The sequence below is a fragment of the Salvelinus namaycush genome, chromosome 31 (genome assembly GCF_016432855.1).
Source record: "Salvelinus namaycush isolate Seneca chromosome 31, SaNama_1.0, whole genome shotgun sequence".
NCBI lineage: Eukaryota > Metazoa > Chordata > Actinopteri > Salmoniformes > Salmonidae > Salvelinus > Salvelinus namaycush.
In genome coordinates, this window is record NC_052337.1 from 39,668,526 (window position 1) to 39,696,352 (window position 27,827).

The window sequence follows — 27,827 nt, forward strand, 5'->3', positions numbered from 1 at the left end:
TCCCCGCAACCAGCGGCCCTATTTCACACCGCCTAATGACATCTCGATGTGATGAAGGATGGAAGGGGGGTGGGGACTTGGTACAGGTGACGTGAGTTTCCACGCTAGAGGGAACACACCAGGGACCTTTCCTCTCTCCCTTACGTCACGTTCTGGTAAACATGTCGAAACATATTAAAGTTAACTCCCATACACCATTACCTCTGCATGTGACTGACATTTACCATCCACGTTTTGGTTGGTGACCTTTTTCAAGACACGACAACCAAAACGTTGACAATAAACAGCATGTGTATCCTGAATGCAGGAGTCATCTTTTATAATGCCTCACCGCCAGTCACCCTGCACTAGAAACCCTTCTCCACATAGTAACGTACTGCAGAGCCTGGCTTGTGGAAGCTCATGCAACAGGTAAGTAACAATGCTAGGATTTGATTTTCTGATTTCAAAAGGTGTCTGGTTGTCTTGGTTTCCAGACTAAACCTTGGATTAACTAACCAGTGAGTCAAAAACGACACCTTTGTGTCAGAACATAATGTACAATTCGGGGATCCAAAAGAACAAAGTACAAAATATAGCAGATGAAACATGATGAGAAATCATAATGCAGTGGCGGTCGAAGAATATATTGACGTCTCACCGTGGACTTCTCAACCACGACTTGGTTCAGTGAGAACCACCACTCATGCTTCTTTATCTTGTGTGCTGTTGACCGCTCCGTAGCTCCCATCCCCTGTCCTTAGTTTCCTGGACTGTATTGTTTCCACGGAGGCTTTCTTGCGGTTGCTGGCCAGGCCCATCCAGCACATGAGGTCGATAAAACAGGTGGTGGGGTTGAAGCGCAGGCCGAACTCACTGGTCGAGTAGTCAAAGGGGAAAGTGTGGTGGAAGTTGTGGAAACCCTCACCTAGGAGTATGTGTATAGGGGATAGGTGGGGAGTGGAAGTACAAATGTCATGTATTATTTTGCATACAGTTCCAGTCATTTCAGTCCATTCATCTGAATCGTAAAACATCAGACAATATATCAGACAAGTCAAAGCAGTAATGAAGAGTGACCCTAGATACAGCAACATTATCAGTCACTACAGTATAAGACATTGTACAGGAGTTATAACAGGTCATAGCCAGACTCACCGATGGCTCCGAAGGTGACCCAGCGGTTCTCGCGGGGGCTGATGTTCTGGTCGTACGGCCGGTTCCCGTACATGTGGGCGGCGCTGTTCACCAGCCAGGTGACGTTGAGCGAGACTGTGTAACGCAAGATGGATGCCAGGAAGTAGGAGTTCCACAGTGTCTCACCCCAAAAGTACCAGGGAACCACAGTGGGAACCAGGAAGCACATGATCAGGACTGAGGTCTTATAATACCTGGGATGAAATAGTAGAAAGGGAGAGGAGGTGAGAGGGAAGAGAGGAGAGGAGAGTATATCTTAGCTCTTATTCAGAGTAACTTGTGATATCTGTATTCAACTTACAGTAAAACAAGCACAGAGTTAGGGTGTTGTGTTCTGGTCAATCAAACAGGGCTAGAGCTAGGGCTAATGGTCAATGTGAAATGGGGCAGTGGACCCACCTTCTCTGGAACTGGACCACGGGGTCAGCCAAGAGATCAGTGACGTCCAGCTTTCTTCCCTTCTCGATGACATCGCGGTGTTTACGCACAAACAGCCAGCCAATGTGAGCGAAGAAAAAGCCTCGTGTTGCATTGTGGGGGTCTGCATCTGTCTCTGAGAACTTGTGGTGCACACGGTGGTCTCTCGCCCACTCATAGATGTCATTCTGGGGAAGAGAGGAGGAAAACGATGTGTGAAAATGTGCGAAGTGAACATTTTGAATCCTGCATTCAGGCAAGTTTTACATAAAGAGGACATTCAGTTTCTGGTGGACATTCATGATTTATTTGTGAAAGAGAGACATGACATCATCTACAGTTTGCTATTCTAGAAAAGTATCTCACAGTGCACCTGGGTAGTCATGACGACACCACTATTCTTTCTGTCCAGGAGACTTCCCACAGCAGCCATTGTTTCCCTGCTTTAGAAACCAGTGGTGTAATATATTTCAGGTCCTGGGAGGAGACTGAGAGCACAACGGTCAGCCACTTAATTAGATTCATTAAGCTGAAACTCAAATGGGGTCATGTGTTCCAGAGGGAAGAAACTCAGCTCAGGTTTATAGCTGCCAGTTTGTCTGTTGGGTTGTGTTTTGGTCCTTTCCTCAGAGGTAATGCTGACATGACGCAACAGAGCCGCAGAGAGACTTCGGAAGAAATAGCTTTTGATTTGTAGGAGTACAGATATTAAACAATTAATATCTACTTGTTTTAGAAATGTATTTCAAAAACTCTGACGTCTTTTATGTGTCTGAAATGGCAGAAAGACCAGCAATACGATACTACATTGAAGTTGTATATTTATCCCCTGTGCTTTATGAAGGTTTTCTAATGAGTGACTCCCACCTGAACTAATTAACAAATATCTTCAGGGGATGTCAACAGTTCGGAGGGAGAGAGAGGGATGGAGGACATGAACTAACCTGGAAGGCCATGGAGTTGGCGGCTGCGAGGAAGACTCTGAGAGGAAGCTTGGCCCTGTAGGAGCGGTGGCTCCACAGCCGATGGGCCCCTGCTGTCACCCCCAGGGCTGTCACGATGAAACACACATAGGCTGCAACAACAACACACCAGAAGACACGACAGTCATAAAAAAAATATGAATAAACATATAGGTGAATACCCTCCTGTTACACACCTGAGCACACAACAGTTTCATCTTTAAAAAACACATTCCTCTCTTTTATTTGACATTCATCTATCTGGGTTAGTCTCACTGAGATTACATTTATTTTACAAGAGAGGCCTGGTCCAGGATAGCAGCAGGGCGAGCAGGTTAGTAAATGTTACAGGTGGATACCAGGCTGAGAGTTTATGCTCATCCAAATCTCCCTGTTTGGCACCCAGTTCCACAAAAAAATTGTGCTTTTGAATAATGAAGGCTCATAGACCGGAGGCTGTGCAGCTATAAATAGTGTCCCTCCTGTTCAAACGATTAATGACTAGACTAATGAAAAGGGTTCCACTTGGAGAGCTGTGCTGTCTGATGCCTCTGTGGAATTGATTCCAGGAACAGTGCATCACTGTGATGACTGACTGGGGCATGGTAAACACCCACCCAGAGTGGTACAGACACTGCCCGTACAGGGCCGGACACACTGTGACTGGGGCATGGTAAACACCCACCCAGAGTGGTACAGACACACTGTGACTGGACATGGTTCAGCTTCAACGTTTTCCAAGAAAATAAAAAAATGACAGATTATGGTTATCCATCAATTAATATCTTAATAGCGCAAAATTATGATGTAGCTAATAATTATAACATGGTAATTTGGTAGATGATAACACTTGATTTTTAATGATTATTTTTAATTCGTTTCGATATTACCTACCATATATTCATGTTTTAGGTCATCAACACACTTTCTCACTTAATCGTTTAAACAGGTTTAATTTAGAAACCCTTATAAAACAAGATGCCTGCTGTTTCTGACATGGTGCGTACTTGACGCCACTACATTTTGAAGGAACAATCTGTTCAAGATGTTCAGTTGTCATCTCAATTATCTCACTGAAAGCTCTCACAGCAAAAAAACATATGTACTCTAAAAAATCTACATATTAGCTTACGTGAATTAAGCGTCTATGACAATACCTTTCCAGTTATGAAATCAGAGGAATTACTGTCTCTAAAATAGTTGGTTACAGAGTAAGAAGACAGGTTACTCTGCTCTATAACATTGAAAAAACACAATATGCCTTTTTTTTTTTAGGTCAAATTAAATTCACAGGCGCATTAAGGAGTAATTCAATTCACAAGCGCAATACTAATCATTATTTATAGTGCTGGCATCTCCTTTGTTTACTCATAAATGTGTTAACATAAATAGCATACACTTTGGGAGTCGGGTAGGCTACATATAACATGCATCTCATCACGTATTCAGTGGCATCTGCTTGCACCGACCGACTGCAATGGTAATTTCCAGAAGTTGCACAAGCACGCTATGAGTGGTAGCCTCCACACGGCAAGTTATCTCCGGCAGATAAGACTTACACCAGACCCAGGTAAGGGGCTTCGCTCTGGGGATAACAAGGATGGAATACACCGCCCCGATATGCAGAAGGGCCATGAGGATAACGTTTCTCCATACGATTCCCAGAGACCGCCACCGGTCAGCCTTCTCATCTCCAGCCCGACACCGAGCTTCCATCGCCATCTCGCTGCAGTCCTCAGGTCCCATTGGCTCCTCGACTACAGTCTCCCCATCCTGAAGAACAACTGCGTCCGGAACACTCACCATCTCCACAGCACAATGTGGGAATACGGTCTATGATCAGTCCGACTAGGCTAAAACGATGTTACCTCAATGGAAAATATAAAGTCACAAACTATGTAGCAAAAACGCATACATTTCCAGGTAAAAGCTCACACACACTGAATCTCTCGCCTTCCTCTGCTCTGACCTCAATGCCAGTGAGGATAAGGAGGTGCGCTGGCTGAGAGCGTTGAAAGCCCTACTGTGGCGCAGCCAATAGCGTGCCGCAGCTGAGGTGGTCCTGATGTAAGAACACGTGGAATCAGGACCAGCTGAGTGCAAGGATGATGATCTAAGAAAATAACTTTCCGTGTACAGTTTAGCTTTTTACCGTAAGGTTTTCAAGCAACAGGACTGTAGACGAGCATATTTGCCACAAGACGATTAAAGTAGGTGTTGTGTGAAAATATTCTGTGAGTTAAAGTCCATCTGTACAGGCTCGATATGTTACAGTAGCCTAATGTATCATGATAGAATATTGGAGATCTGAGGAAAAAGATCAGACTGCACATGATTTGTGAAAGCATTTATTTTTTTTACAAGTTACATAGTTAAATCTAATGTACATACATATTAGGCCTAGTACATATGAGGGAGGGCAGGCAGAGATTGTTATAAAAGCTAATTGTAACTATTTTGTAAATACATAAGAACATTACAAATTCAAGATACTAAAAACTCCAAGGTCAAGGCTGAAGATGGATCTAGACAGTCAAGACATGCATTTCATTCTCCGTTCCAACACACTCACATTGCATTCAGACACTGCATCCAGTATCAGATTAGTTAAATGTCCAGTACCAACTAATTGGCCAGTATTTGTAAACGGAAAGACAATTAGTCTATTAAAACATGGCATCCAAGCTGTTTATGACACACATTAATTAGTGACATCTGAAAGCAACTGATATTAAAACAATGAAGCAGCAGGTTTTAAATAAATACTATTTATTGAAAATATTGCATGTTGTCGATTTTAAAAATGTCCCATTTGCAACATAAGTGTATTTCTGATCTTACCAGGATGAAGAGACAAATAGACTGTTTAATCAAAAGCCTAAATCATACTGAAGACAACTGAGGGAAAGGAAATGGACGCTGTGGCGTGAAATTCATGGCATGACGACCATTATAAAAAGCTAGTTCCCTCATTATTAAACCTGACAATAATACCCAATTAAAACCAGTCTGATGATGATGATCCCTGGCATATTATCTTAGCATGGATTCCTCCTGTGTTTTAAAGTACAGTCTCTGGTTTCTGTGTTTTAAAGTACAGTCTGGTTAAAAGGGGAGCAACCCCCATTGCACTCTGCTCTGTCAAAATCATGATTACACTAAAAATGAACAAGAAAATAAAAACAGAATGAAAAGAAATATTCTAAAAACAAAATATGATCCTCAAAACTGGGTTGTTTGGCTTTTTAACATATTATCCCAGTGACAACGATAAGACTGGCAATATCAATACATCTTGGTCCTATGTCCCGCATGTGTTTACTATACTGTATTGATACTGGTGACATGGCTTGTGTTTGAGTTGTAAAAGAGAAGGGGGAGGGGTCTCTTGAGTCCGGAATGGGATGAAGAAGTTGATCGGACAGTTATGTCATAAAATCTCATGATTCTACAGGAAGTGTAATATCTGCACTGGGAGCCACATGGAACTCCCACTGATTAAAACACCTGGCTCCCTCCGTCTACTTCCTGGCCTCTTATGACGTCATCTCTGACCAATCCTTCTCTATCTCACCTCAGACTGAGGAGTCGGGGAGGGTCTCTCCTGCTCAGACCCCCAGTTTGTTGGCTTGTGTCAGCACCACCTTGAGCACAGGCATGAAAGCAGACGTCTCGCTGAAGTTGCTGCTGCTCACTATGTGTGTGTGGATGTTGAGGCTCTCCACGTAGGATCGAGACTCGATGCACTGCACCATGTTGTGCAGGCCCCCTATGATGGCTGGGGAGAGCTAGAAGGAAACAGAGAGAGCGTGAGAAAGAGAAATTGAGAGAGATGTGCGGTGTAAGCGCACGTCTCAAAATGATATGCAACATTTTAACACAGAATTTTTGAATTGTAACAACGTAGAATTGTTCCAACTCACGGTCTGCTCTCGTAGCTTGTCGTAGAGGGCCTCAAGGCGTTTGTTGGCGTCATCCAGCTTCCTCTTGGTTTGCTGTGGGGAGATAGAAATATGATGACACACGCATATCAACAGCCCTAAGCTGAGGGAGTGTTTGAAGAGGAAGTGTGAACAATTTTACACGAATTATATAACTTAAGGAGAAGTAGTTGTACGTGACGATTTATGAACTCCGTAGCTAATCTGACTCGATAGACACGCCGCACTCACAGGATCGGTGGCAGCAGCCAAGCACTTGTGGATGAGGCCCTCAAAGGTGTTTTTCAGGACCAGGTGCTCATCAGGGATGGGCTTCATGGTGATCTTCTCAGCAGGGATGGACTGCAGCGGCTGGAAGGTTAACAGAACCACAGCACATGGGTTTTAGACTAACTCTTAGGAATTGTTGTGGAGCTTTCCAAGTTGCAAATTGTCCCATGTTAAGAGCTTTGAGGCCATATTGCACTACCAGTAATGTAATCCACTAGCAATATGTTTCTTGTAATTTCAATAAATAGACCAAATTTATGTAGGACTAGACCAGCACCTGTATGATATCTCCGGTCGGGGCTCCGGGCGCTCCCTCCACACTTCCTCCACGTGTCTTGAGCATGCCAGGGTTCATGGGTGGGGGGGCCGTCTGCTGCTGCATGCCCTGGTAGGGGGCCTGGTTCTGGGCCTGGCCTGGAGGCATATAAGGGGGCTGCTGGGGGTCCCCGGCACCGAGGGGAGAAAAGATGGGGGCCGTGATGGGGGAAGGAGGCGTGTAGTTCTCTGGAACCTGCAACAGTGGTGTATAATGTGTGTAATGTACACTGAACTAAATATAAAACACAACATGTAAAGTGTTGGTCCCATGTTTCATGAGCTGAAATTTAAAAAAATAGCAGAAATGTTCCATACGCACAAAATGCTTACTTCTCTCATATTTTGTTCATACATTTGTTTACATCCGTGTTAGTGACCATTTCTCCTTTGCCAAGATAAGGCAGAGCCCCACCTGTTTTGAGCCCCACATCATTTACATATTTTTTGTGGGTTTGATTACAGGCTGTAATAAAAATATATGTATTTTTAAAAAATGTGCATGTTATTTTGGCATTAATACGTGTCACATCAGTTTGCAAACTATGTAAATAAAAATGTATATCATTGAATTAATAAAGATGCATACAAACAGTCTCTTTTTTGTTTTCTTGAGTAAGGCAGCTCCAAAAGGCAGCCTAGCTCGGTGCTTTCTGTGGTGGTGTGTACTACTCCCTTCACAGAACAGCGCAAACTGGCTCTAACCAGAATAGAAAGAGGTGGGAGACCCCGGTGCACAACTGAGCAAGAGGACAAGTACATTAGAGTGTCTAGTTTGAGAAACAGACACCTCACAAGTCCTCAACTGGCAGCTTCATTAATTAAATAGTACCCATCACCAGTCTCAACAGCGAAGAGGCGACTCTGGGATCTTCAGTTTCTTGGCAATTTCTCGCATGGAATAGCCTTAATTTCTCAGAACAAGAATAGACTGATGAGTTTCAGAAGAAAGTTCTTTGTTTCTGGTCATTTTGAGCCTGTAATCGAACCCACAAATGCTGATGCTCCAGATACTCAACTAGTCTGAAGGACAGTTTTATTGCTTCTTTATTCAGGACAAGTTTTCAGCTGTGCAAATATAATTACAAAAGGGTTTTCTAATGATCAATTAGCATTTTAAAATTATAAACTTAGACTAGCTAACACAACGTGCCATTGGAACACAGGATTGATGGTTGCTGATAATTGGCATCTGTACACCTATGTAGATATTCCATTAAATTTTTATTTTTTATATATATATATATATATTTTTTTTAAATCAGACGTTTCCAGCTACAATAGTCATTTACAACATTAACAATGTCTACACTGTATTTCTGATCAATTTGATGTTATTTTAATGGACCATTTAAAAAAAAAATGTTTTTAAATCAACAGCTCCTGTGTCCTGGAGAGCTATAGAGCAGTGACCACAGCATGACAATGTATAAGTGTAATTGATTGTGTGATAGGTCTCACCTTCTTCTTCTTTGGCACTCTGTTCAGGGTAGGCGGGTCGTTCCAGCCATTCTGAGGGCCTGTTGACAAGCAGATAAACCCATCACACACACCTGTCTCTTCACTACAGTCTGGGTGCCACGGTCTCTGCACTCACACCTGCTACATTGTTAGCTAGCCTCGCTAACTCTAGCTGGGCAAGATACACAACCCCAGTTCGACTGGCACCTAGGCTACTCGCAGCACAACACTACATATTTCATACTGCATCAGCACGACAATGAGCAAAGAATGTTTTCTTCTTGTCATTTAGCAGACCATCTTATCCAGAGGTACTTACAGGAGCAATTAGCGCACATCAATTTATTTTTCACCTAGTCGGCCCGGCGATTCGAACCAGCAACGTTTCGGTTCCTGGCCCAACACTCTTAACCGCTAGGCTACCCTGCCACGGTTGGATCATTTTCTTGCCATTTGAGCAAATGACCAAAAACAGCTCTTCCAGGCTAAATGTATTGGTATTTGAGTGCAGTGTAGCCTGGGCTGACCCCTAAATATAATCACCATGATCCCCCTGCCTGCCATTTTCATCAGGATATTGCCTGCCCTAGATAGCCAAGCAAAGCTCCGAAATCAGACCAATCTGACTAACTTACCAACCCAATCATTCCCGCTTACGCTCCTGCCCAGAGCACCACACATCTGGGTCAACCAACTGACACTCATATCCATGTTTACCTTTCTATCGACAGCAACGATGATGATTATGTCCTTGGTACTTCAGGTCTATGAAAAAGTTGATTGTGTGATAGCGCCCGTTAAAATGAGCTGGTTTTAAAAATGGCTGCAGATTCTTTGATTGAACATTCACCTGAAAACATGAAAACAGAGGCGGCAATGCAACAGAAGCGGTAATGCATCACATTGTTGATCATCGGGGATATTGGCGAGCGCTTTTGATTAAATTGATTAGTATGATCTGGCCAGGCCGGTGACGGTCATTTACAGGCAGTAATTGCATAAGGTAGCAGAGCGGTCTTTCAATTCACCTTCACCTTCCATGAAACAGGTAGTGTCTGGATTATATCCCTCTGTGGACGAAAAAAATACACTCTAGAATACTTCACTGAGCCAACAGAGCAGATGTGAGAGATGCTAATGAAGTTGATAGCTAGGGAACTAATAATAGCATACTCAAAATGTGTCATTAGTGAGTGTTACTATACCTGTAAATGTTTACAACTAATAAAGTCCCATTTCTTTTAACAATGCGCTAATGCTAATAACATTAACACCCCTCACACAATCTCCCCCCCCCCCCCCCCCCAAAAAAAAACAGACGTGACCCTGTTAATAAGGAACCACCATATTTCAGAGGAGTAACAGTGTCTCAGTTAAAGTGCTACCTCCGCTTTCCCCACCCAGGGAGAGAGAGGCTTGGAACAACAGCAGCCTTTGACTAATCTGAAGCCCGTCTCTGCTCGGCTGCACTGTGCTCACTAAGCAGATAGATAGCACACACACCGACTCCTGGCTCCGCTATGACCTTACAGGTGGACACTGTCTAAACAGCTGCTTTCGGTCACTTACTCCATTCAGACCAGTTCAATATCCGCCATTAACTTCCTATTCTGGTCTCTGACCCTACACTTAACATTCCCTGTCCACATTTGGCCCGGCCATTCAAACAGAACTATGGCTATGTTCCAAAACCCACACTAGCATACCACTTTAGAATACAGGTCCAACACACTGCTTCTTTCTGAGGGGTATTGTAGTGTGGATCCTGAACAGATCCAGTCACACCTGTTCTCCCAGAGGCCGGATCAGGCTGTGTACCTGAGGATCCGGTTGGTGGGAGCGGCGGCATGTACGAGGCGGGTGACCCCGGTCCGCCATGTTGGAAAGACGCTCCAGATGACAGCGGAGGAGGAGAGAAAGGAGGAGCGGAGGACACAGGCTGGCCCATGGAAGGAGGTGGGTAAAGGGGTTGTTGGGTGTATTGGGGCATGAAGCCTGGAGCTGGGGCTTGGGGTGAGGAGGAAGAGAAGGAAGGAGGAGGAGGAGCAGAGTACTGGAGAGGCGAATAGATAGCTGGGCCACCAGTGCCACGGTTGTACTGGCTGGCTGGAGGGTAGGCTGGGGGTTCACAGGAGAGAGAACAGCATGCATTAGTCACGTAGTTACGTTAAAGACTTTAACTGGAACAGTGCTCTCTGGGGTCCTGTAGCAGTAGTAACATGCATTCTAATTCTTAGCAGTTCAGGAAATGTGAAACGGAAGCATTTCCTCTTAATAATTACAATATGGTAACGTTACAGAAAAATGCTTCAACTTTGTTAGAACTTCATTCAAAAGTATGCAGACGTTTATAGATAGTCTATCGGGCATGAAAGATTTGTTATTCAGAACGGGACAGCATGCAGAGAGATAGTTAACAGCCAAACATTCTCATTCTCAATTAAGGGCGATATTTCAGGTTTAGAAACATAGAAGGCTCAAGGCCGAGCTAATTAGCAAATAACTTTCGAAAGGGAGAACACTAGGCAAACATTCTCCGCCAGAAAATGCTTGACGGTTTAAATGTAGAATAACGGGGCATCGAAGTCAGACTAACTGTATATAGAATACCCAAGGCTAGCACCTGTACCGCACCTCTGATCCAGAGGGGTTGGGTTAAATGCGGAAGACACATTTCAGTTGTACAACTGACTAGGTTTCCCCCTTTCATCTGTATGTGCGAAGCCACGATTAGCTCCTGAAACTACACAGTGTATACTCCAAACCGGTTGGTGGCAGCAGACACACACTTCCAGGTGTTCAGGCTGCCATTTTCCTCCGACACGAAGAAGAGAGTACCTATAACCTGGAAGTGGTAGTGATGTTTGAGACACTTACGCTGGTACTGATGTGAGTACATGGGGGGGTACGCAGCAGACGAGGAGGCTGGGGGAGCAGCTGACCCAGAGGGAGGCATCCCATACATGGGGGGTGTCGGCTGAACCTGCAATGATCGACAGGACAGACACAAAAGATGACATCACAGACTCAGGAGGCTGCATTCCAAATGGCAGCCTAATCCCTATATATTGCACTATTCTTTAACAGAGCCTTATTTTCTGGCTTATAAAGTGCATTATATAAGGAATAAGCTTCCATTTGGGAAGCAGCCAGGATCATAACCACGACTAGGGCTGGCTTTCATTCCAGAGAGAATCTCCCCTTCTCAGATCTTAAAGTAACTGCCCAGTAATAATGTCACTTTTATAAGTTCATATTCTGTTAACTTGTGTCCAAATACTGTTTTTGACTCCGTTTTTGTATTTATACTCGTATGTGGCCAAAGCATAAATTGAAGGGGGAAAAAACCCACTTCAAAAATCCACCTTAGACTGTTGCAAAAATGCTTGCCATTCCCTCATAGAACATGTCATCTCCCCAAGGAGGATGAACTGGCCAATCAGTGGTCTAGAGCAGAATTCTGGCCAATCAGCGGTCTACTTGCATGAATATTTTTTATGACCGATATATGCCCGCAACATTCTGTTGTTGGAGTACGCCCACACCATTCCAAACACAGAAAAGCTGCATTTTAACATAAATACAATTAGTCGGGGGAAAAATATTTCACTCATATTGTAAGTAATTATAGGTCATACTTCATAGGAAAAAAATAGATTTTTTGGGGGGGGGGGGGGGGGGGGGGGAAACACTGGGCAGTTATATTCAAGACAACTAGATAGATGTACAAAATAGTGTAACACAAGAGCTGTGCGTGAATCAGAAACAAGAGACAAACAGGACACGGACTGAAGAAAGAGACATGTTTTAGAGCAGTGCTTCTTCAACCCTGGTCCTGGGGACCCAAAGGGATGCACTTCATTGTTTTTGCAATACACACCAAATTTAAAAATCATTCAAGCTTGATGATGGGTTGATCATTTGAATTAGCCGTGTAGTACTAGGGCAAAAACACAAACCCTTTGGGTCTCCAGAACCAGGATTAAGAAACACGGTTGGATCAGGTGTTCCACACGGACATGCATGACAAACCACACATGAATCCAGGGTGGGTTGGGGTATCAACAGGGTGACATGCATCCAGGGTGGGTTGGGGTATCAACAGGGTGACATGCATCCAGGGTGGGTTGGGGTATCAACAGGGTGACATGCATCCAGGGTGGGTTGGGGTAACAACAGGGTGACATGCATCCAGGGTGGGTTGGGGTAACAACAGGGTAACATGCATCCAGGGTGGGTTGGGGTATCAACAGGGTGACATGCATCCAGGGTGGGTTGGGGTATCAACAGGGTGACATGCATCCAGGGTGGGTTGGGGTATCAACAGGGTGACATGCATCCAGGGTGGGTTGGGGTATCAACAGGGTGACATGCATCCAGGGTGGGTTGGGGTATCAACAGGGTGACATGCATCCAGGGTGGGTTGGGGTATCAACAGGGTGACATGCATCCAGGGTGGGTTGGGGTATCAACAGGGTGACATGCATCCAGGGTGGGTTGGGGTATCAACAGGGTGACATGCATCCAGGGTGGGTTGGGGTATCAACAGGGTGACATGCATACTACAGCATCCGCAGTAAGTGACCAGCTGGTGTGGGGATCATGGGAACAGGGGGTGGAGATTTGTCATCCAACAGACGGCGCCATGATGAAGCGACGCGTGTTGCAAGGAGCGGCGCAGAAAGCCGCCGCGCTGTCTGACGTACGACAACGGGGGTTGGAGCTGTGACTGTGGAGGTAAAGGGTCAGGTAGAGAGACAGACTAGGGGCATGCAGTAGTGGGGGGGGGGGGGGGGTCAGTGGCCCTGAGGTGAGAGGTCAGGGGTACATGGCTGTGACCCGTATACGTGTCAGGTCTACGTCGTACCACAATAGCAAGAGAAGCGCTTGCAACAGAAGAGAGTAGCAACGTATTGACCCATAGTAGAACCAAAGCATGTCCAGAAAAAAACCTTAGTAACGAGACCATTGGAAAATCAATTCATTGGTTTAAATCCCATTTGAATCAATGTAATTAATCAATTCACTGTCAACCAGCCAAACCAAAATGGGACGACAGTCAACCAGAGGAAAGATCAAAGCGATCAAAGAGACGTATAAAACATCCAGGGGAAAAGAGTTTGAGAGGAAAGCTACTGGTACTAACTACAGCAGGTAGTGACCGGCAAAGAAAGCAGGGAAAATATTTAAACAACATCTGTTACGTAGTGATCTGTGTGTTTATTTAGCTGCTAGAATTAGATTGAGTTAGTCAAGATTGAGGAATATTGAACGTAAGCCCAAAAAGCTGAAGCACAGTTGCTGGTGTGGTACACGTGTGTGTGTGTGTGTGGTCACAGCCATAGTCAGGGCTAGTGTGTGTGTGTGTGTGTACCTGGGGCTCTGTGGTGGCAGGGCCTAGATGAGGAGGGACACTGGGGAGAGCTGTGGGAGTTTGGTTACTCCAGGAGGTAACTGTAGAGGCAGACCTCACCTGGAGAACACACACATACACACAGACCGCATGGTACACACACACACACACCAATGATGAACACACAACAGAGGAGCCCCAACAAAAACAACCCCAGCTCAACACTAGAGGTCGACCGATTAAATCGGAATGGCCGATTAATTTGGGCCGATTTCAAGTTTTCATAACAATCGGTATTTTTGGACACATATTGTGGACGTTTGAAGAATTTTTTATTTATTTAACTAGACAAGTCAGTTAAGGACACATTCTTATTTTCAATGACGGCCTAGGAATGGTGGGTTAACTGCCTTGTTCAGGGGCAGAACGACAAATTGTTACCATGTCAGCTCAGGGATTCGATCTTGCAACCTTCCGGTTACCACCTGCCTTACATTGCACTCCACGAGGAGCCTGTGTGGTAGGCTGACTACCTGTTACGCGAGTGCAGCAAGATGCCAAGGAAAGTTGCTAGCTAGCATTAAACGTATCTTATAAAAAACAATCAATCTTAACATAATCACTAGTTAAACTAGTAATATCATCAACCATGTGTAGTTATCTAGCGTGTCCTGCGTTGCATATAATCGATGTGGTGCCTGTTAAATTATTGAATCACAGCCTACTTCTCCAAACGGGTGATGATTTAACAAGCGCATTTGTGAAGAAAGCACCGTCGTTGCACCAATGTACCTAACCATAAACATCAATGCCTTTCTTTAAAATCAATACACAAGTATAGATTTTTAAACCTGCATATTTAGTTAATATTGCCTGCTAACATGAATTTCTTATAATTAGGGAAATTGTGTCACTTCTCTTGCGTTCCGTGCAAGCAGTCAGGGTATATGCTGCAGTTTGGGCTGCCTGGCTTGTTGCGAACTGTGTGAAGACCATTTATTCCTAACAAAGACCGTAATTAATCTGCCAGAATTTTACATAATTATGACATAACACTGAAGGTTGTACAATGTAACAGCAATATTTAGACTTAGGGTTGCTGCCCGTTCGATAAAATACAGAACGGTTCCGTATTTCACTGAAAGAATAAACGTTTTGTTTTCGAAATGATCGTTTACGGATTTGACCATATTAAATTACCTAAGGCTCGTATTTGTGTGTTTATTATATTATAATTAAGTCTATGATTTAATATTTGTTAGAGCAGTCTGAGCGGTGGTAGGCAGCAGCAGGCTCGTAAGCATTCATTCAAACCGCACTTTCCTCCGTTTTCCAGCAGCTTTCGCAATGCTTGAAGCATTGAGCTGTTTATGACTTCAAACCTATCAACTCCCGAGATTAGGCTGGTGTAACCGATGTGAAATGGCTAGCTAGTTAGCGGGGTGCGCGCTAATAGCGTTTCAATCGGTGACGTCACTCGCTCTGAGACCTTGAAGTAGTTGTTCCCCTTGCTCTGCAAGGGCCGCGGCTTTTGTGGAGCGATGGGTAACGATGCTTCGAGGGTGGCTGTTGTCCAGGTGTCCCTGGTTCGAGCCCAGGTAGGGCGAGGAGAGGGACGGAAGCTATACTGTTACACTGGCAATACTAAAGTGCCTATAAGACCATCCAAGGAACCACCAGCTTTCATATGTTCTCATGTTCTGAGCAAGGAACTTAAACGTTAGCTTTTTTACATGGCACATATCGCACTTTTACTTTCTTCTCCAACACTTTGTTTTTGCATTATTTAAACAAAATGTAACATGTTTCATTATTTACTTGAGGCTAAATTGATTTTATTGATGTATTATATTAAGTTAAAATAAATGTTCATTCAGTATTGTTGTAAAAAAAAATCGGTATCGGCCTTTTTTGGTCCTTCAATAAATCGGCATCGGCGTTAAAAACCATAATCGGTCGACCTCTACTCAACACCAACAGAGTCAGCGGCCGTCGGCCACACAACATGTAGGAACAAGACCAAAAGGGCACCCAGAACAGCGTCAGAATCAAGAGAGGATCATCAACCACGTAGGGGCTAATGAGGAGGCTGTGTGAGTGACTGTCACTTACCGGCTGGTAATACTGTTGCGGTGCGGTGGCAGCGGCAGGCACAGGGGCTGGAGCGGGCTGCTGGGACACCATAGAAGGCTGGGCAGGGGTGAAGAGCTGCCTGGGCTGGGCAGCTGTGGGCTGAGGGGATGGGAGTTGGGGTTGGGCTACCGGGGCTGCAGCAGGAGCCTGTTGACCCAGAGCTCTGCTGAGACGGTCACGCAGCTGCTGCACCTCAACCTGGCCGTGGAGAAAATACCACCGAATTAGAAGCGGTAGAACGGACATTACATTCCGGTTCTGAACGAGTAATCCGAGGCAGATTGTGGGGCAAATGTATCGTGTGTATCATTGACCTGCTCTGTGTTCTGGGGCAGGTATGCGATGGCGTTGGTGAGGCTGCCCTGCGAGGCCAGCAGGCTGGCATACTGACTCATCCTCTCTCCCAGTAGAAGCCCCACAGCAGAGGGACCAGACTCCTGGGTCTGCTCTACTGCCTTGCGGAGCACCACCACCTTCTCGACCAGGTCCTGCCGCAATACAAACATTACATAGAGTTAGACCCACACACACACACACAACCATGTCTTGAGAGAGACGAAGGCAGCCGCACACACAAAACGGACGTACACACTCCACACACACGCCCGCGTACCTGCAGAGAGAGAGGGCAGTGTCCGTCCTGTGCTCTGGTCCAGCAGGACACCAGTTTCTCCACGTTGCCAGCGCAGATGTAACACAGACAAGCCTGAGCCTGCAGCGTGCTGTCCTCCACAGCCTCCAGTCTGCAGCCCAGCAGGTCTACAGAGACAGCAGCACAGTTGGGTTCAAAATTCACATCCCAACTGGTTCACACGGCAGCAAACGCGACAGAAATGGAAAGAAACGTTGAAAGGGGGTGGCCAGTGAGGGAGAGCGTGAAAGGCCCCGTATGGTCAATCCGTCGTCTGCATTGACCATGCAGCATTTACTGTGATCCGGCCTCTGCAGAAGGCAGGGCATTCATACTTCTTGCGCTTCGCAGAGCTGTTGTGAAGGAAGTGAGCTTGTGTTTATACAGGACCTCCCGCCACCAACCTATCACGTCAACGCGACGCTATACGGATTCCTCCGCATTGTTACAAATGTACAAAATCTGGGAGGCGCCCGGCGATGCAGGAGCAAGCATAAATTGGCTTTAAGGGAGAGTGCGTGAAAGAGGGAGAGAGAGAGAAAGTGTGTCAGTTCCTACCACACAGAGAGGAGAACTCCCCGGGCTGAGCGTAGGTCATGACTGCAGCCAGAGCCTCCTTCCAGTTCTGCAGCTCACAGGTCTGCAGCACGTCACGCCAGTCCCCCATCACCACCGCACTGATCAGCTGTTAATAAAAAAAACACAATCAGCAATACCGTAGACCTCCCTCTGATCAGCTGCGAGAACCAATAACGGCCATAATCAATACTGTCCACGTCCCTCTGCCAGTTCCTCAACCCCACCGATCAGCTGCCGCGGGATACACCGACAGTAAATCAGTAGCAGAACAGTAGCCAATACCACGGATCAACAACTACCTTATCACATGACCATGACACTGACTGACATGATGGTCACGGTGCTCGTCACCTCGGTGGTCTTGCAGTGACCAGTGCTGGGTTACCTTGGTGATCTTGCAGTGACCAGTGCTGGGTTACCTTGGTGATCTTGCAGTGACCAGTGCTGGGTTACCTTGGTGATCTTGCAGTGACCAGTGCTGGGTTACCTTGGTGATCTTGCAGTGACCAGTGCTGGGTTACCTTGGTGATCTTGCAGTGACCAGTGCTGGGTTACCTTGGTGATCTTGCTGTGAGTCTTGGTGAAGTACTTCCTCTGTGTTTTCTCCAGAAGCTCCGCCCCTCCGGCGATGGCCAGGATGATGCTGTCAGCCATGCGGTTGTCATGGAGACAGAGGTCCACTGCGCCCTGGAAGTCCCCCGTCAGCAGGGCCTGGGTGATCAGGCCATCCACGCCTGACGGGACAAACCAACAACGGTTTGCTTTTTAAAACATCAACAACAAAAAAACAGCAGCACGCAGTCAACCTAAACTGTGAACGACTACAAATATAGATTCAGATTGATATTAACGGATCTTTACCTTGACTGACGCGGAGTTTAATGCCCTCTGGGACTGGGGTCTCCCCTGGCAGGCTGGCCTCTACTGGTGGAGCCGCTTCCTGACAGACCAGAGAGGGAGTTGATCAATGTTATTTGACCGAGAGCAGTACCGTCCCTGGAGTTTCAGTACAATTCCAACTACTGCGTAAATTTGTTGATGTCAACGGGAGATTTACTCGGAAGCATAACGACGCAAAACAATTGTTATTCCGTACCGCTATACCATCTACCTCAGAGCTTTACATATAACCATAAAACAAAGGGAAACAAAATGAACGGGTGTGAGTCTAGCCCAGAGAGAAAGTTGAAGTTGTAGGAAAATAGGGGGATAAAAGAAATTTGGGCGAGTTACTTATAGTTAGAGATTAGACACTATGTGAAAGCAATGTCACAACATAACCGGAGCAATATAATGACATAGCAGCACCAATGTAATAGGTTTACAGTTTTAGGGATGAACAACGATAACGACAAAGCAATAACAGTACGATGTGCCACTCTCTCTCTGGGATGGACTGACGGGATGAGAAGAAGGTACCTCCTCCAGAGGAATCTCTTCATTTACTGGCATCTCTTCCTGGGTGATGGTCTCAGCTCCAAGGGCCTCTGTCAGGTCTACTTCTGCTGCCAATGGTTCCAGAGCTCCTGTCACTTCCAGTTCCGCTGCTTGCTGGAGGTTTGCAGCAGTGATGAGGTCAAATGGATCTTCCGCTTCTGGTTCCGGAGCAGGTGTGAGTTCCAGTTCCGCTGCTGGCTGGAGATTTGCAGCAGCGATGAGGTCAAATGGATTTTCCGCTTCTGGTTCCGGAGCAGGTGTGAGTTCCAGTTCCGCTGCTGGCTGGAGATTTGCAGCAGCGATGAGGTCAAATGGATTTTCCGCTTCTGGTTCCGGAGCAGGTGTGAGTTCCAGTTCCGCTGCTGGCTGGAGATTTGTAGCAGCGATGAGGTCAAATGCGTCTTCAGGCGGGAGTCCAGGGTCTGCTAGAGGCTGCAAGGTGGGGACAGGAGGAGCCAGGTCCAGCTGGACTGCCGACTGCAGACTGGGAATTGTTGACGTCGGGTCGAAGCCGGGTACTGGCTGCAGGTTGGTGAGGTCGGATACAGCCTCTAAGTCCACCTGGTTGAACGCAGAAACAGGCTGTAAGTCGACTTGGTTGAACTGAAATACAGGCTGCAAGGCCACCGGGTCAAATTCAGATACATGCTGCAAAGCTACCTGGTCAAATTCAGATACAGGCAGTGAGTTCACTTGGTTGAACTCTGTTGGAGGCTGGAGGGTAAAGGAGGCAGTGGGATCAAACATGGGTGCTTGCTGCAGGTCAGCTGGGGGGGCCAGAGCTGGGGGGGCCAGAGTAGGGGCCAGAGTAGGGTCAGACTCTGGCAGGAGAGCAACGGGAGCAACAGGGGCAAGAAGCTGGGGTTCTGCGCTGAGGTCAAGAGTAAGGACAGGCTCCGATTGGAGGACAGGCATAGGATCAGAAGCTGAAAGGTCACCGCTGGGTGGGGGGGCAAGCTCTGGCTGGGGTCCGGGTTCGGGCTGGAGGGCGGGCTCAAGCGGCGGTTCGGGGGTGGGCTCAACAGCAGCAGCCTCAGGCACGGGAGGAAGGACCTCAGGCTCCGTGTTGAGCTGGGGAGCGGGAATGGGCACTACCCCTGGTTCAGGATCAGAGGTGGGGGCAGGAGCAGGGGCGGGCTGCATACATTCATACAGCAGGAGGGGAAAGGAGTAGGAGAGGAGAGCCAGATTCACACAGAGTTCAGCAGATAGAGCCATTCAATTGAGAGTCGTAGATAAATTATCAACAGAATCACTGACATGTTGGAAACCCAACAATATTCATAAAAATGTCATTGATTGTGTCCATTGAGATATTAGTACCGTTACCTTTGAGCCCGGGTTAAGCAATGTCACAAAACATCTATGACAAAAGTCAGGAAAGCAATTCAACGATGTTCAGCGCATGAATAAGAACCGCATCTTTTTCTTACTTCACATAAACTGCATGGTGAAACCTAGAGTTAGTGAAGTCGGACACTTTCCCAACGCCCCTACCACTTCCTGTTTGAGCAATGAGACCGAAGCTACAGAGAGTGAACGAGCAGATATATTTGCTCTGCATTACCATCAACTTTACCGCATACTGGACCGCATTCCATGTTGTTCATCGAATTGTCACAACTAAGGAATTATATATGTTTCTTCCACACACACACACAAAGTCCTTACCTCCTCGGGCTGAATAGGTTCTCCCTCTAATGCTGCTGCAATCTGTGAACAAACGAACAACACCAGCAGAATTAAACCAGGCTGAGACAGCATTAGGACCAGACAGACAACAGACTGACATGGCCTGAAGACATTCAGTGACAGTTCATTTCAAACCACACCTTCGCTGCTAGCTCCTCCTTCTTGTATCCCAAAAGCTTCAGGTATTTTCCGCGAGCGTCACTCTCAAAGTTCACCTGAGAACACAATTTAACTTTGGTAGTCAAAGACCAGCAATACTGTGAAGTACAGCAAGAAACACACTTCTGTTTAAACAATACAAGTCCAAGTTCCCATCCTTACCTTCAGGAAAGACCAGACGGTCTTCTCAAACTCGTTCTGGGCAGAGTCCATCTTCTCCTGGCAGAAGTCAATGAAGCTGCCTGCAGCCAGTGTGGCCTGCAGGTGGGCAGAGCGCTCCAGGAAGGTCGTCTCCGTAATCACCTGACTAATGTAAACCACATGGGCCGTAGGCTGCTGGGGGTTGGGCTTGATGTTCTCCAACGACACCAGCTTACCACCAAACTGGATTGTGGGGGGGGGGGGTGAACTTATTAGCACCATTTCAACATATCGATAGAATATCTTTGGTCAGAGAGACAGGAACCAGCAGCAAAGAGTTGCCAGGAGGAGAGATGACACACTGTACATCATACATCCGACTTGACAAACACAGCAAAGAAATGCAGGCAGAGAAGATAGTGACTCACAGCGAAGGAGGCCCCCACGGGCCTGCGGATCCACTTGGGGGGCTTTTTCAGGGGGGTGATGGTGGTGGAGGCGGGCGGGGCCTGGGAAAGCTGCAGGGGGGGCAGGGTCTGTCCCATCCCAAATGGATCCATATTGCCAAATGACGTGCTGATCTAGAACATAGACATGCCACAGAGCGGCAAAATTCATTTTTTTTTTTTTTTACAGATTATGCATTCATCCATATAAAGTGTCTCCAATGATGGGCTAAAATTGAAGCGAGTTTCCACTCCAAATCTCAGAATTCGTTGGAACCGTGAATGTAACCACCAACACGGAGGCCAGTTTCCAACCTCAACAGTGTTCATATGTGAAACTGTTACCCACCGTGTCTGCCTGTGTCTGGCTGAAAGCCTGGCTGCTGCCCCCCATGATGGAGTAGATGCTGATGTGTCCGTCGAAGGCTGCAGCCGACAGCACCGCTGGGTTCCTGGGACACCACTGGATGTCAAAGCACCACTGGGTACTGGTAGGCAGCTCATACAGCACCTGGAGATAAAAGAGCAGACAGGAATGCCTTTTTGGTTACATGTCCCCGTAATGATAATTAGTAGCAGTGTACTAGTTTGTAGTTAGGGACCGTGCTAAGAATAGCACAGAGACAGCGGCTCTGTGTATGCGAGACCACACACACACACTCACCTCGGCGGTGTTGGGGTTCCAGCAGAGGATTCTGTTGTCTTTCCCGCAGCTCAGTAGCAGCTCAGGGTCCGCCAGGCTCCAAGCGATGGCCAGGACACCCCTGACGAACACACACACCCCGCAGACTTAATTAGCATAATGTAATCCGATCACATTCGATCTAATGAACACTTGCAATTAGTTCTGACATGTCTTGGGTGTGCCATTATTTTGTTAGCTTGTCACACCAGATTAGCGTGTTCTGATCACTCCTTTAATAGCAGTCCTCCCCATCTCCCAGAGACCTCTAGTAACCAAGAACAAACTCATACCGCAGCCACATTCCTACATGGTTTTCCCACAAAGTTCAGCCTCAATGGCTGAACATGATTCCATTCAATACAAAAGTTTGGACCATGACAGTCAGTGTTTTGACATGACTTTTCCCAAGACTGGATACCAGATTCATTTGAAGTCATCATTTACCGTGTGTGGTTCTCCAGGACTTTGAGAGGGGAGGTGGCAAAACGCAGGTCCCAGATCTGGATCACTGGCATCCGGTCATCCTCCGAGGCCAGCACCAGCTGAGTAGCCACCTCAGGGTTCCACTCTAGCCCAGAGCAATGCATCTGAACACACACAAGTTACCTATTAATTGACTTATAATAATGAATGTGTGGTTCTCTCTCTGCCCATCTGTCACGTGGTGTTAATACTATGTTTGTACCAAGGGTTGGAATCAGTTCAGGGAACAGAACCGAAAACAATTTTATGATTTGAGGAACAGAACCCGAACCGAAAGTGATTTATACTGTTGCGGAACGGAACCGTTAATTTAAAAGCAACGTTCTGGGCATTTTTTTCCCAGTTTCACAAAAATCCCAACGAAGTGCCTATGCAAAGCCCTCACTCTGTCACTCAAATGTATTCCAGTGCCCGCCAGATGGAGATCTTTGCCAGTGTCTGCGCGTGTAGGCCACCTGCCCTCTGAAGCATAGGTTACTGTAGCCTACTGACGACATTGCAAGCGTAATTCAGAAATTAGGGAGAGGTGTTTAATTAGAGAATGGATTTACTTTTTCAACGCTAGTTAAGGACACTACAGTTACCACGTTTCACACGGCATTTATTAACTACAAAAAAGGTAAGGCGTGTATTTAATTCTAGTGCTGCTCTGCACACACAAGCTAGTTAGCTAACGTTTGCTCTGGTCCAATGTTTAACCAATGCCGAAGTTGAAAGATATTCAAAGTTCCTCCATAGAAGCCGCTCCTCCGTAGGTATAATTCTGTGGGCCTGATTCAATAAGATACCCAGCGCTTCAAGGCAAGCTTCCTACATCCTTTCTCCTCAAAATGTATTTTGCATCTCACACCCTACACTGTTGCTGGCAGCACAGTGTGTGTGTGTGTCTTTTATTATTATTAAACCATGCGGTTATGGCAAAATACAATTTACTCTTAACGACTTTCCTATAGAGATAAAAAAAAATCACAGCAAGCTTCTCTATCCACACTGATTGGTGAAGTAATTTAAATGTCGAGGTAAATGGAAAAATAAATATCAATATATTTCAGAGGTTTAAAAAAGAAACAATGTAAATCGGAACCAGTGGAACGAAACTAAAAAAAACACTTCTGGAAAATAATTTTGGTTCCAACCCGTTTTGTACTAATGTCAAAAGCCTCAGACCTATTCGGTTGCCAATCCTGTGTCTGTCCCCAAAATAAGTGGCGAGCTTTTAACTGAAGGAGCTAGGAATACTTCCCACCCACCCCCACAGTTTACAGAAAGCTGCAGGCCAGGGAGAGGACTTTTAAACTAGAGATGAAAGTGACAGACTGAGCCTTTAACAGCAGACAGACATGCATCTAGAGTACCATCTGTTGTGGTCACAAATTACAGACTGAGGCTTTAACAGCAGACAGACACGGACAAACGTGTGTTTCTGGGTACCTTGTTGCTGTGGTCATAAGTGGCAGACTGAGCCCTAAACAGCAGACGTGCCATCCGGTACGTACCCTGTTGCTGTGGTCGCTGACTTTGATGATGAGGTCGTTCTTGCGGAGGTCCCAGATGGAGGCGCGGCCGCTGGGGCTGGCCGAGGCCAGGATGTGTTGGACCTGCCTGTTCCACGCCACACAGCTGATGTCCTCTAGAGGCTGAAGTAAACAAAAAGCCTGCTCACTCAAATGTTCCTCTACTATCAAATGACCTTGGCGCTGGATCCTCGTAGACTAGATAACCTACGAACATTTTTAAGGAAAGCACTCAAAAAAAAAAAAAAAAAAAGGTCAATACTTATGGATTTCTTAATTAACCATGCAGAGACATGTTTTGGTGCCATTGGGTCTTACCTGAGTTTTAGGGCCTGGTGTCATCGGGGAGCCAAAGTTGTTTAGGTCCCAGATGTAGATCTCTGATTCATTACCTCCTGAAGCCACCAGGTTGGTCTGGGGAAGGGGAGACGGAAGTAATGCATTATCATCACTCGCTAACATGGGGTGACAATGTAAGTACAGTAACAAACACAACGAGATACACTTGACAAAGTTGGCGGACCAGTCAACAAAGGTCAAACAAAAGCAAGAAGATCAAGTGAGTTGAGAAATATCTCAACGTGCATATTATGCACAGAACAGTATAATGCCAAAGCGGTTAGTGAGAGCATAGTTACAGTTAGTTCGGTGTACCTACCTGGAAGGAGTTGACATCAAGGGCTCTGACTGGCCCGCTGTGTTTGTTACTCTGAGCGATGACAACGTCACTGTGTCCAGCAATGATCTTGGCCGGGTCGTAAAGAATGACGTCGCCGTTCTCTCCCCCTGCGATGAGCACTCCAGACGGGAGACCCTGTGCATCCATGCCGTGGGGACCCCACGCCAGCTTGTGGTATCTGATTGAGTGTGATAAAAGCAGTCTAAGCTATGACGTACGTTTTCTAAACCTACCCAAGAGTTGACTTGCTCTGATGCTTATTGTTGTACCCTTGTCAGTACCCTTCACCACTCTTTGTTAATTGACTATACTTGTTGTTTGTTCCAGTAACCTGAGTTTTAACCACTACAGTTTTCACAACTACTATTCCCTACCTGGGTTTACCATACTACCTGAGATGCCTGAAGAAATATAATTTACTAAGAATCCTGTTGAAAGAATGGGGCTCCCGAATGGCGCATCGGTCTAAGGCACTGCATCTTTTGGGGCGGCAGGTAGCCTAGTGGTTAGAGCCTTGGACTAGTAACCGAAAGGTTGCAAGATCGAATCCCTGAGCTGACAAGGTAAAAATGTAAAAATGTAATTATGTCGTTCTGCCCCTGAACAAGGCAGTTAACACACTGTTCCTAGGCCGTCATAGAAAATAAGAATTTGTTCTTAACTGACTTGCCTAGTAAAATAAAGGTTAAATAAAAAAATACAACTGGGTTTGGGTTACGGCTAGTGCTAGGGTTTTCCCTACCTGTGAGAGGAGGAGTAAGCTCCCCGGAGCTTCATGTCCAGAGAAGGCTCGGCCAGGTCCAGCTCAAAGATCTCCAGAGAGGCGGAGGTACTAAAGGAGGCATCCAGCTGCTGGGCTGATGTACCTGGACACAGAGACAGACGGGTGAGGGGGTCAGCAATACCTGACCAGGTAGACGCACTAACGGGGACAGCTGTTCAAACCAATATTCAACGAGTCGGTTGTCATAGTTTTCAAGGATATTCAAAAACTTTTGTGGCTCATGACGAGACTATGACTCCAACATAGAGAGGAGAATAGCTGCCCCTGCAGCTGAACACTTTCTGAAATGCATCTGGGAAATTGACGCATCAACCGTCAGTGCAACATGTACAGTTGGGGGTCTTGAATTATGGGATCCCTTGATGATAAGCAAAAAAAGATTGTATAAAATAAATAACACAAATACTGAGCTATATTGTATGCAAACACATTTTGGGAAATTATTATATTTGATACCAAAAAATTGCTCAGAGAAATAGATTTTGTGTAACAAGTAATAATGGGGGGGGGGGGGGGGGGGGGGGGGGTTAAAAATGATTGGATCCCGTTTTCAATAATCCAGCACCCTCCCCTTACGAGGACAACGACACTGAGCCTTTTTATAAAATGCTTTATGAGATCGGAGAACACAGTGGGAGGGATCTTAGACCATTCCTCAATACAGAATCTTTCCAGATCTTTGATATCCTTTGTCTGTGCTTACGGACTGGCCTCTTCAATTCAAACCGCAGGTTTTCAATTGAGTTTAAGCCCTGAGACTGAGATGGCCATTGAAAAATTTTGATTTTGTTGTGTGCTTCGGGTATTGTCTTGTTGGAAGATTCACGCGAGGCCAAGTTTCAGCCTTCTGGCAGAGGCAACCAGGTGTTTGGCTAAAATGTCCTGGTACTTGGTCAAGTTCATGATGCCTTTGACCTTAAAGGCACCAGGACCAGTGGAAGCAAAATAACCCCATAATATCAAAGATCCTTCAACATATTTTACAGTTGGGATTAGGTCTTTTCTGCATTGCTCTTTCAAAGTCAAACACTGCTGGTGTGCGTGGCCAAATACCTTTATTTTTGTATGACTATAGCACCGATTCCAATCCAAGTGCCAATGCCGTTTAGCAAACTCCAGGCAGTGCTATGGTCAGACGACATGAAAATAGAGCTCTTTGGCCACGCACACGAACGGCCGGTTTGCCCTTCAAAAGAACGCATATGCAGAAAATACCTACTTCCTACTGTGAAATATGTCCGAGATTCTCAGTGAAGTGTACAAAACAGGAAAACATACCTGCTGCCAGGTACACAGGATGGTGCTGTGCTGGGCTCCAGCTCTGGATGGCCGTGCGGTTGATCTCTTTGAGCTTCATTCTGATGGGGAGAAAACAACCCAAGCAAGAATGTATCAAGCTTCTAGCACACAGAAATAATGGATCACAATAGATCATGAAACGGTCCTGAAAATCTACCGAATCTTCATCTACGGTCACTTTATACAGAGGCAGATGTGTAGGCTAACGTCTGATAATCAACGTGCACAAAAACAGAATAAGGGGACTGGATATGGTGTATCTGAACTAGGTATAGATTTATAAGGCTGTAAATAGGGTAGGTAGGGCAAAGGTGCATTCAAATGAAACAGACATTTTGAATGGATTTCGTGTAGTTACCGTTCCATTTTTACTGAATAGATCGCCAAGGCACACAAAAGGAACTTCCCATTCAAAGGAGATGACACAGACAAGATGTTTGTGCAGCAAAGTAACCTACATTTTTCGCTGGTACGCTAGCTAAAATAAGAAGCCACAAAGCTAATGCCAAAAATGCGTAGGAGATTTCAAGGAGACTATGGTTGTGATAGTAGCACTTGATCCGTAAGACAATAAAACCGACAGCTGCAAATAAATGGTTTCTGTCCTAACACAATGAACTCAGTAGCCAGCTAACTTGTAGTTATAGAGCAATCTGTGAGCTAGAAATAGCAACATGGCTAGAAGTGCTAAGCGAAGTACTGTCCAACAGGGTCACACATCTAGCTAATCCAAAAAGTGCTTACCTTCTCAGTTCTGTTCGCTCTTATAACACATACATACACAGTCGATATGCGACAAAAACGTTGACCACTCGTGCAAGTTCCCTTTTCTTATTGTGCAAGACTAAACAAGCCGACAGCTCTCCGCTGCAGAATGGACATTCAATGAAATTCCACGTCCGCACTGGTCTTCGGCTCCATCAACGTGGCACAATAATCTCCTCCTCCTTCAGGGACTTCCGGTGAACGTTGTGCTGTACGTACATGTACTCAATTAATTGCAGCCCTACTGTACACGTTATTTGTAGCGAACACATATTGGTTGCATAATTCACTTCTTACGGCAGAGGGAGTGCACCCTCTGCGTAAGTGTCAACATCATTATAGGATTTACATTGACATTTGAAAACCCATTCCATCTTGTTGCGTCAGACAAAATGTCAACCGCTGAATAAAGTGAGTAAATCCCTCAGTATCATTGTAAGTGAATCTTAATTTCCTCTCATTGCACAGTATTGGGTATCCAAGCTTTGGTCCTAACCACTCAACT

At 45.9% G+C, this 27,827-nt stretch overlaps 2 protein-coding genes across 9 annotated transcripts; both read right to left on the reverse strand.

The window, feature by feature from the left end:
- Positions 1 to 656: 656 nt before the first annotated feature.
- On the reverse strand, positions 657 to 6,156 carry LOC120025616 (stearoyl-CoA desaturase 5-like; the record flags this gene model as incomplete). Its single annotated transcript, XM_038970164.1, has 6 exons — positions 657 to 907; positions 1,138 to 1,370; positions 1,576 to 1,781; positions 2,538 to 2,668; positions 4,115 to 4,222; positions 6,138 to 6,156. Coding segments are annotated over 6 exons (921 nt in total), but the record flags the coding sequence as incomplete, so codon positions are not given.
- sec31a (SEC31 homolog A, COPII coat complex component) lies at positions 4,888 to 27,496 on the reverse strand. Of its 8 annotated transcripts, XM_038970911.1 has the most exons (31): positions 27,302 to 27,496; positions 26,537 to 26,616; positions 25,217 to 25,340; positions 24,454 to 24,652; positions 24,114 to 24,209; positions 23,778 to 23,918; positions 22,243 to 22,385; positions 21,778 to 21,877; positions 21,463 to 21,624; positions 21,096 to 21,248; positions 20,689 to 20,910; positions 20,508 to 20,582; positions 20,347 to 20,388; positions 19,336 to 19,812; positions 19,050 to 19,236; positions 18,658 to 18,965; positions 18,100 to 18,178; positions 17,794 to 17,972; positions 17,218 to 17,344; positions 16,642 to 16,787; positions 16,343 to 16,516; positions 16,008 to 16,226; positions 13,917 to 14,015; positions 11,420 to 11,525; positions 10,361 to 10,660; positions 9,571 to 9,612; positions 8,543 to 8,601; positions 7,044 to 7,277; positions 6,728 to 6,847; positions 6,479 to 6,550; positions 4,888 to 6,343 (listed from the first exon to the last, which is right to left on the reverse strand). In XM_038970911.1, exons 2-31 carry the CDS (start codon positions 26,613 to 26,615, stop codon positions 6,164 to 6,166), a joined length of 4,644 nt encoding a protein of 1,547 aa, XP_038826839.1. In that variant the 5' UTR covers position 26,616; positions 27,302 to 27,496; the 3' UTR covers positions 4,888 to 6,163. The 8 variants fall into 8 exon arrangements, 7 of the variants coding, with proteins under 7 accessions (XP_038826839.1, XP_038826837.1, XP_038826843.1 ...); XM_038970909.1 differs by having other exon boundaries at positions 18,658 to 19,236; XM_038970915.1 differs by lacking the exon at positions 19,336 to 19,812 and having other exon boundaries at positions 18,658 to 19,236.
- Positions 27,497 to 27,827: the final 331 nt, after the last annotated feature.

Bases quoted from the DNA above. Each gene is read 5' to 3' on its own strand.
- sec31a (XM_038970909.1), bottom strand. From the start codon at position 26,615: ATGAAGCTCAAAGAGATCAACCGCACGGCCATCCAGAGCTGGAGCCCA. The intron at 24,210-24,453 runs GTAGGTACACCG...CCCCTTCCCCAG, and splicing joins TTGATGTCAACTCCTTCCAG to ACCAACCTGGTGGCTTCAGG. The intron at 19,813-20,346 runs GTAAGGACTTTG...GAATGTATGCAG, and splicing joins AACCTATTCAGCCCGAGGAG to CCCGCCCCTGCTCCTGCCCC.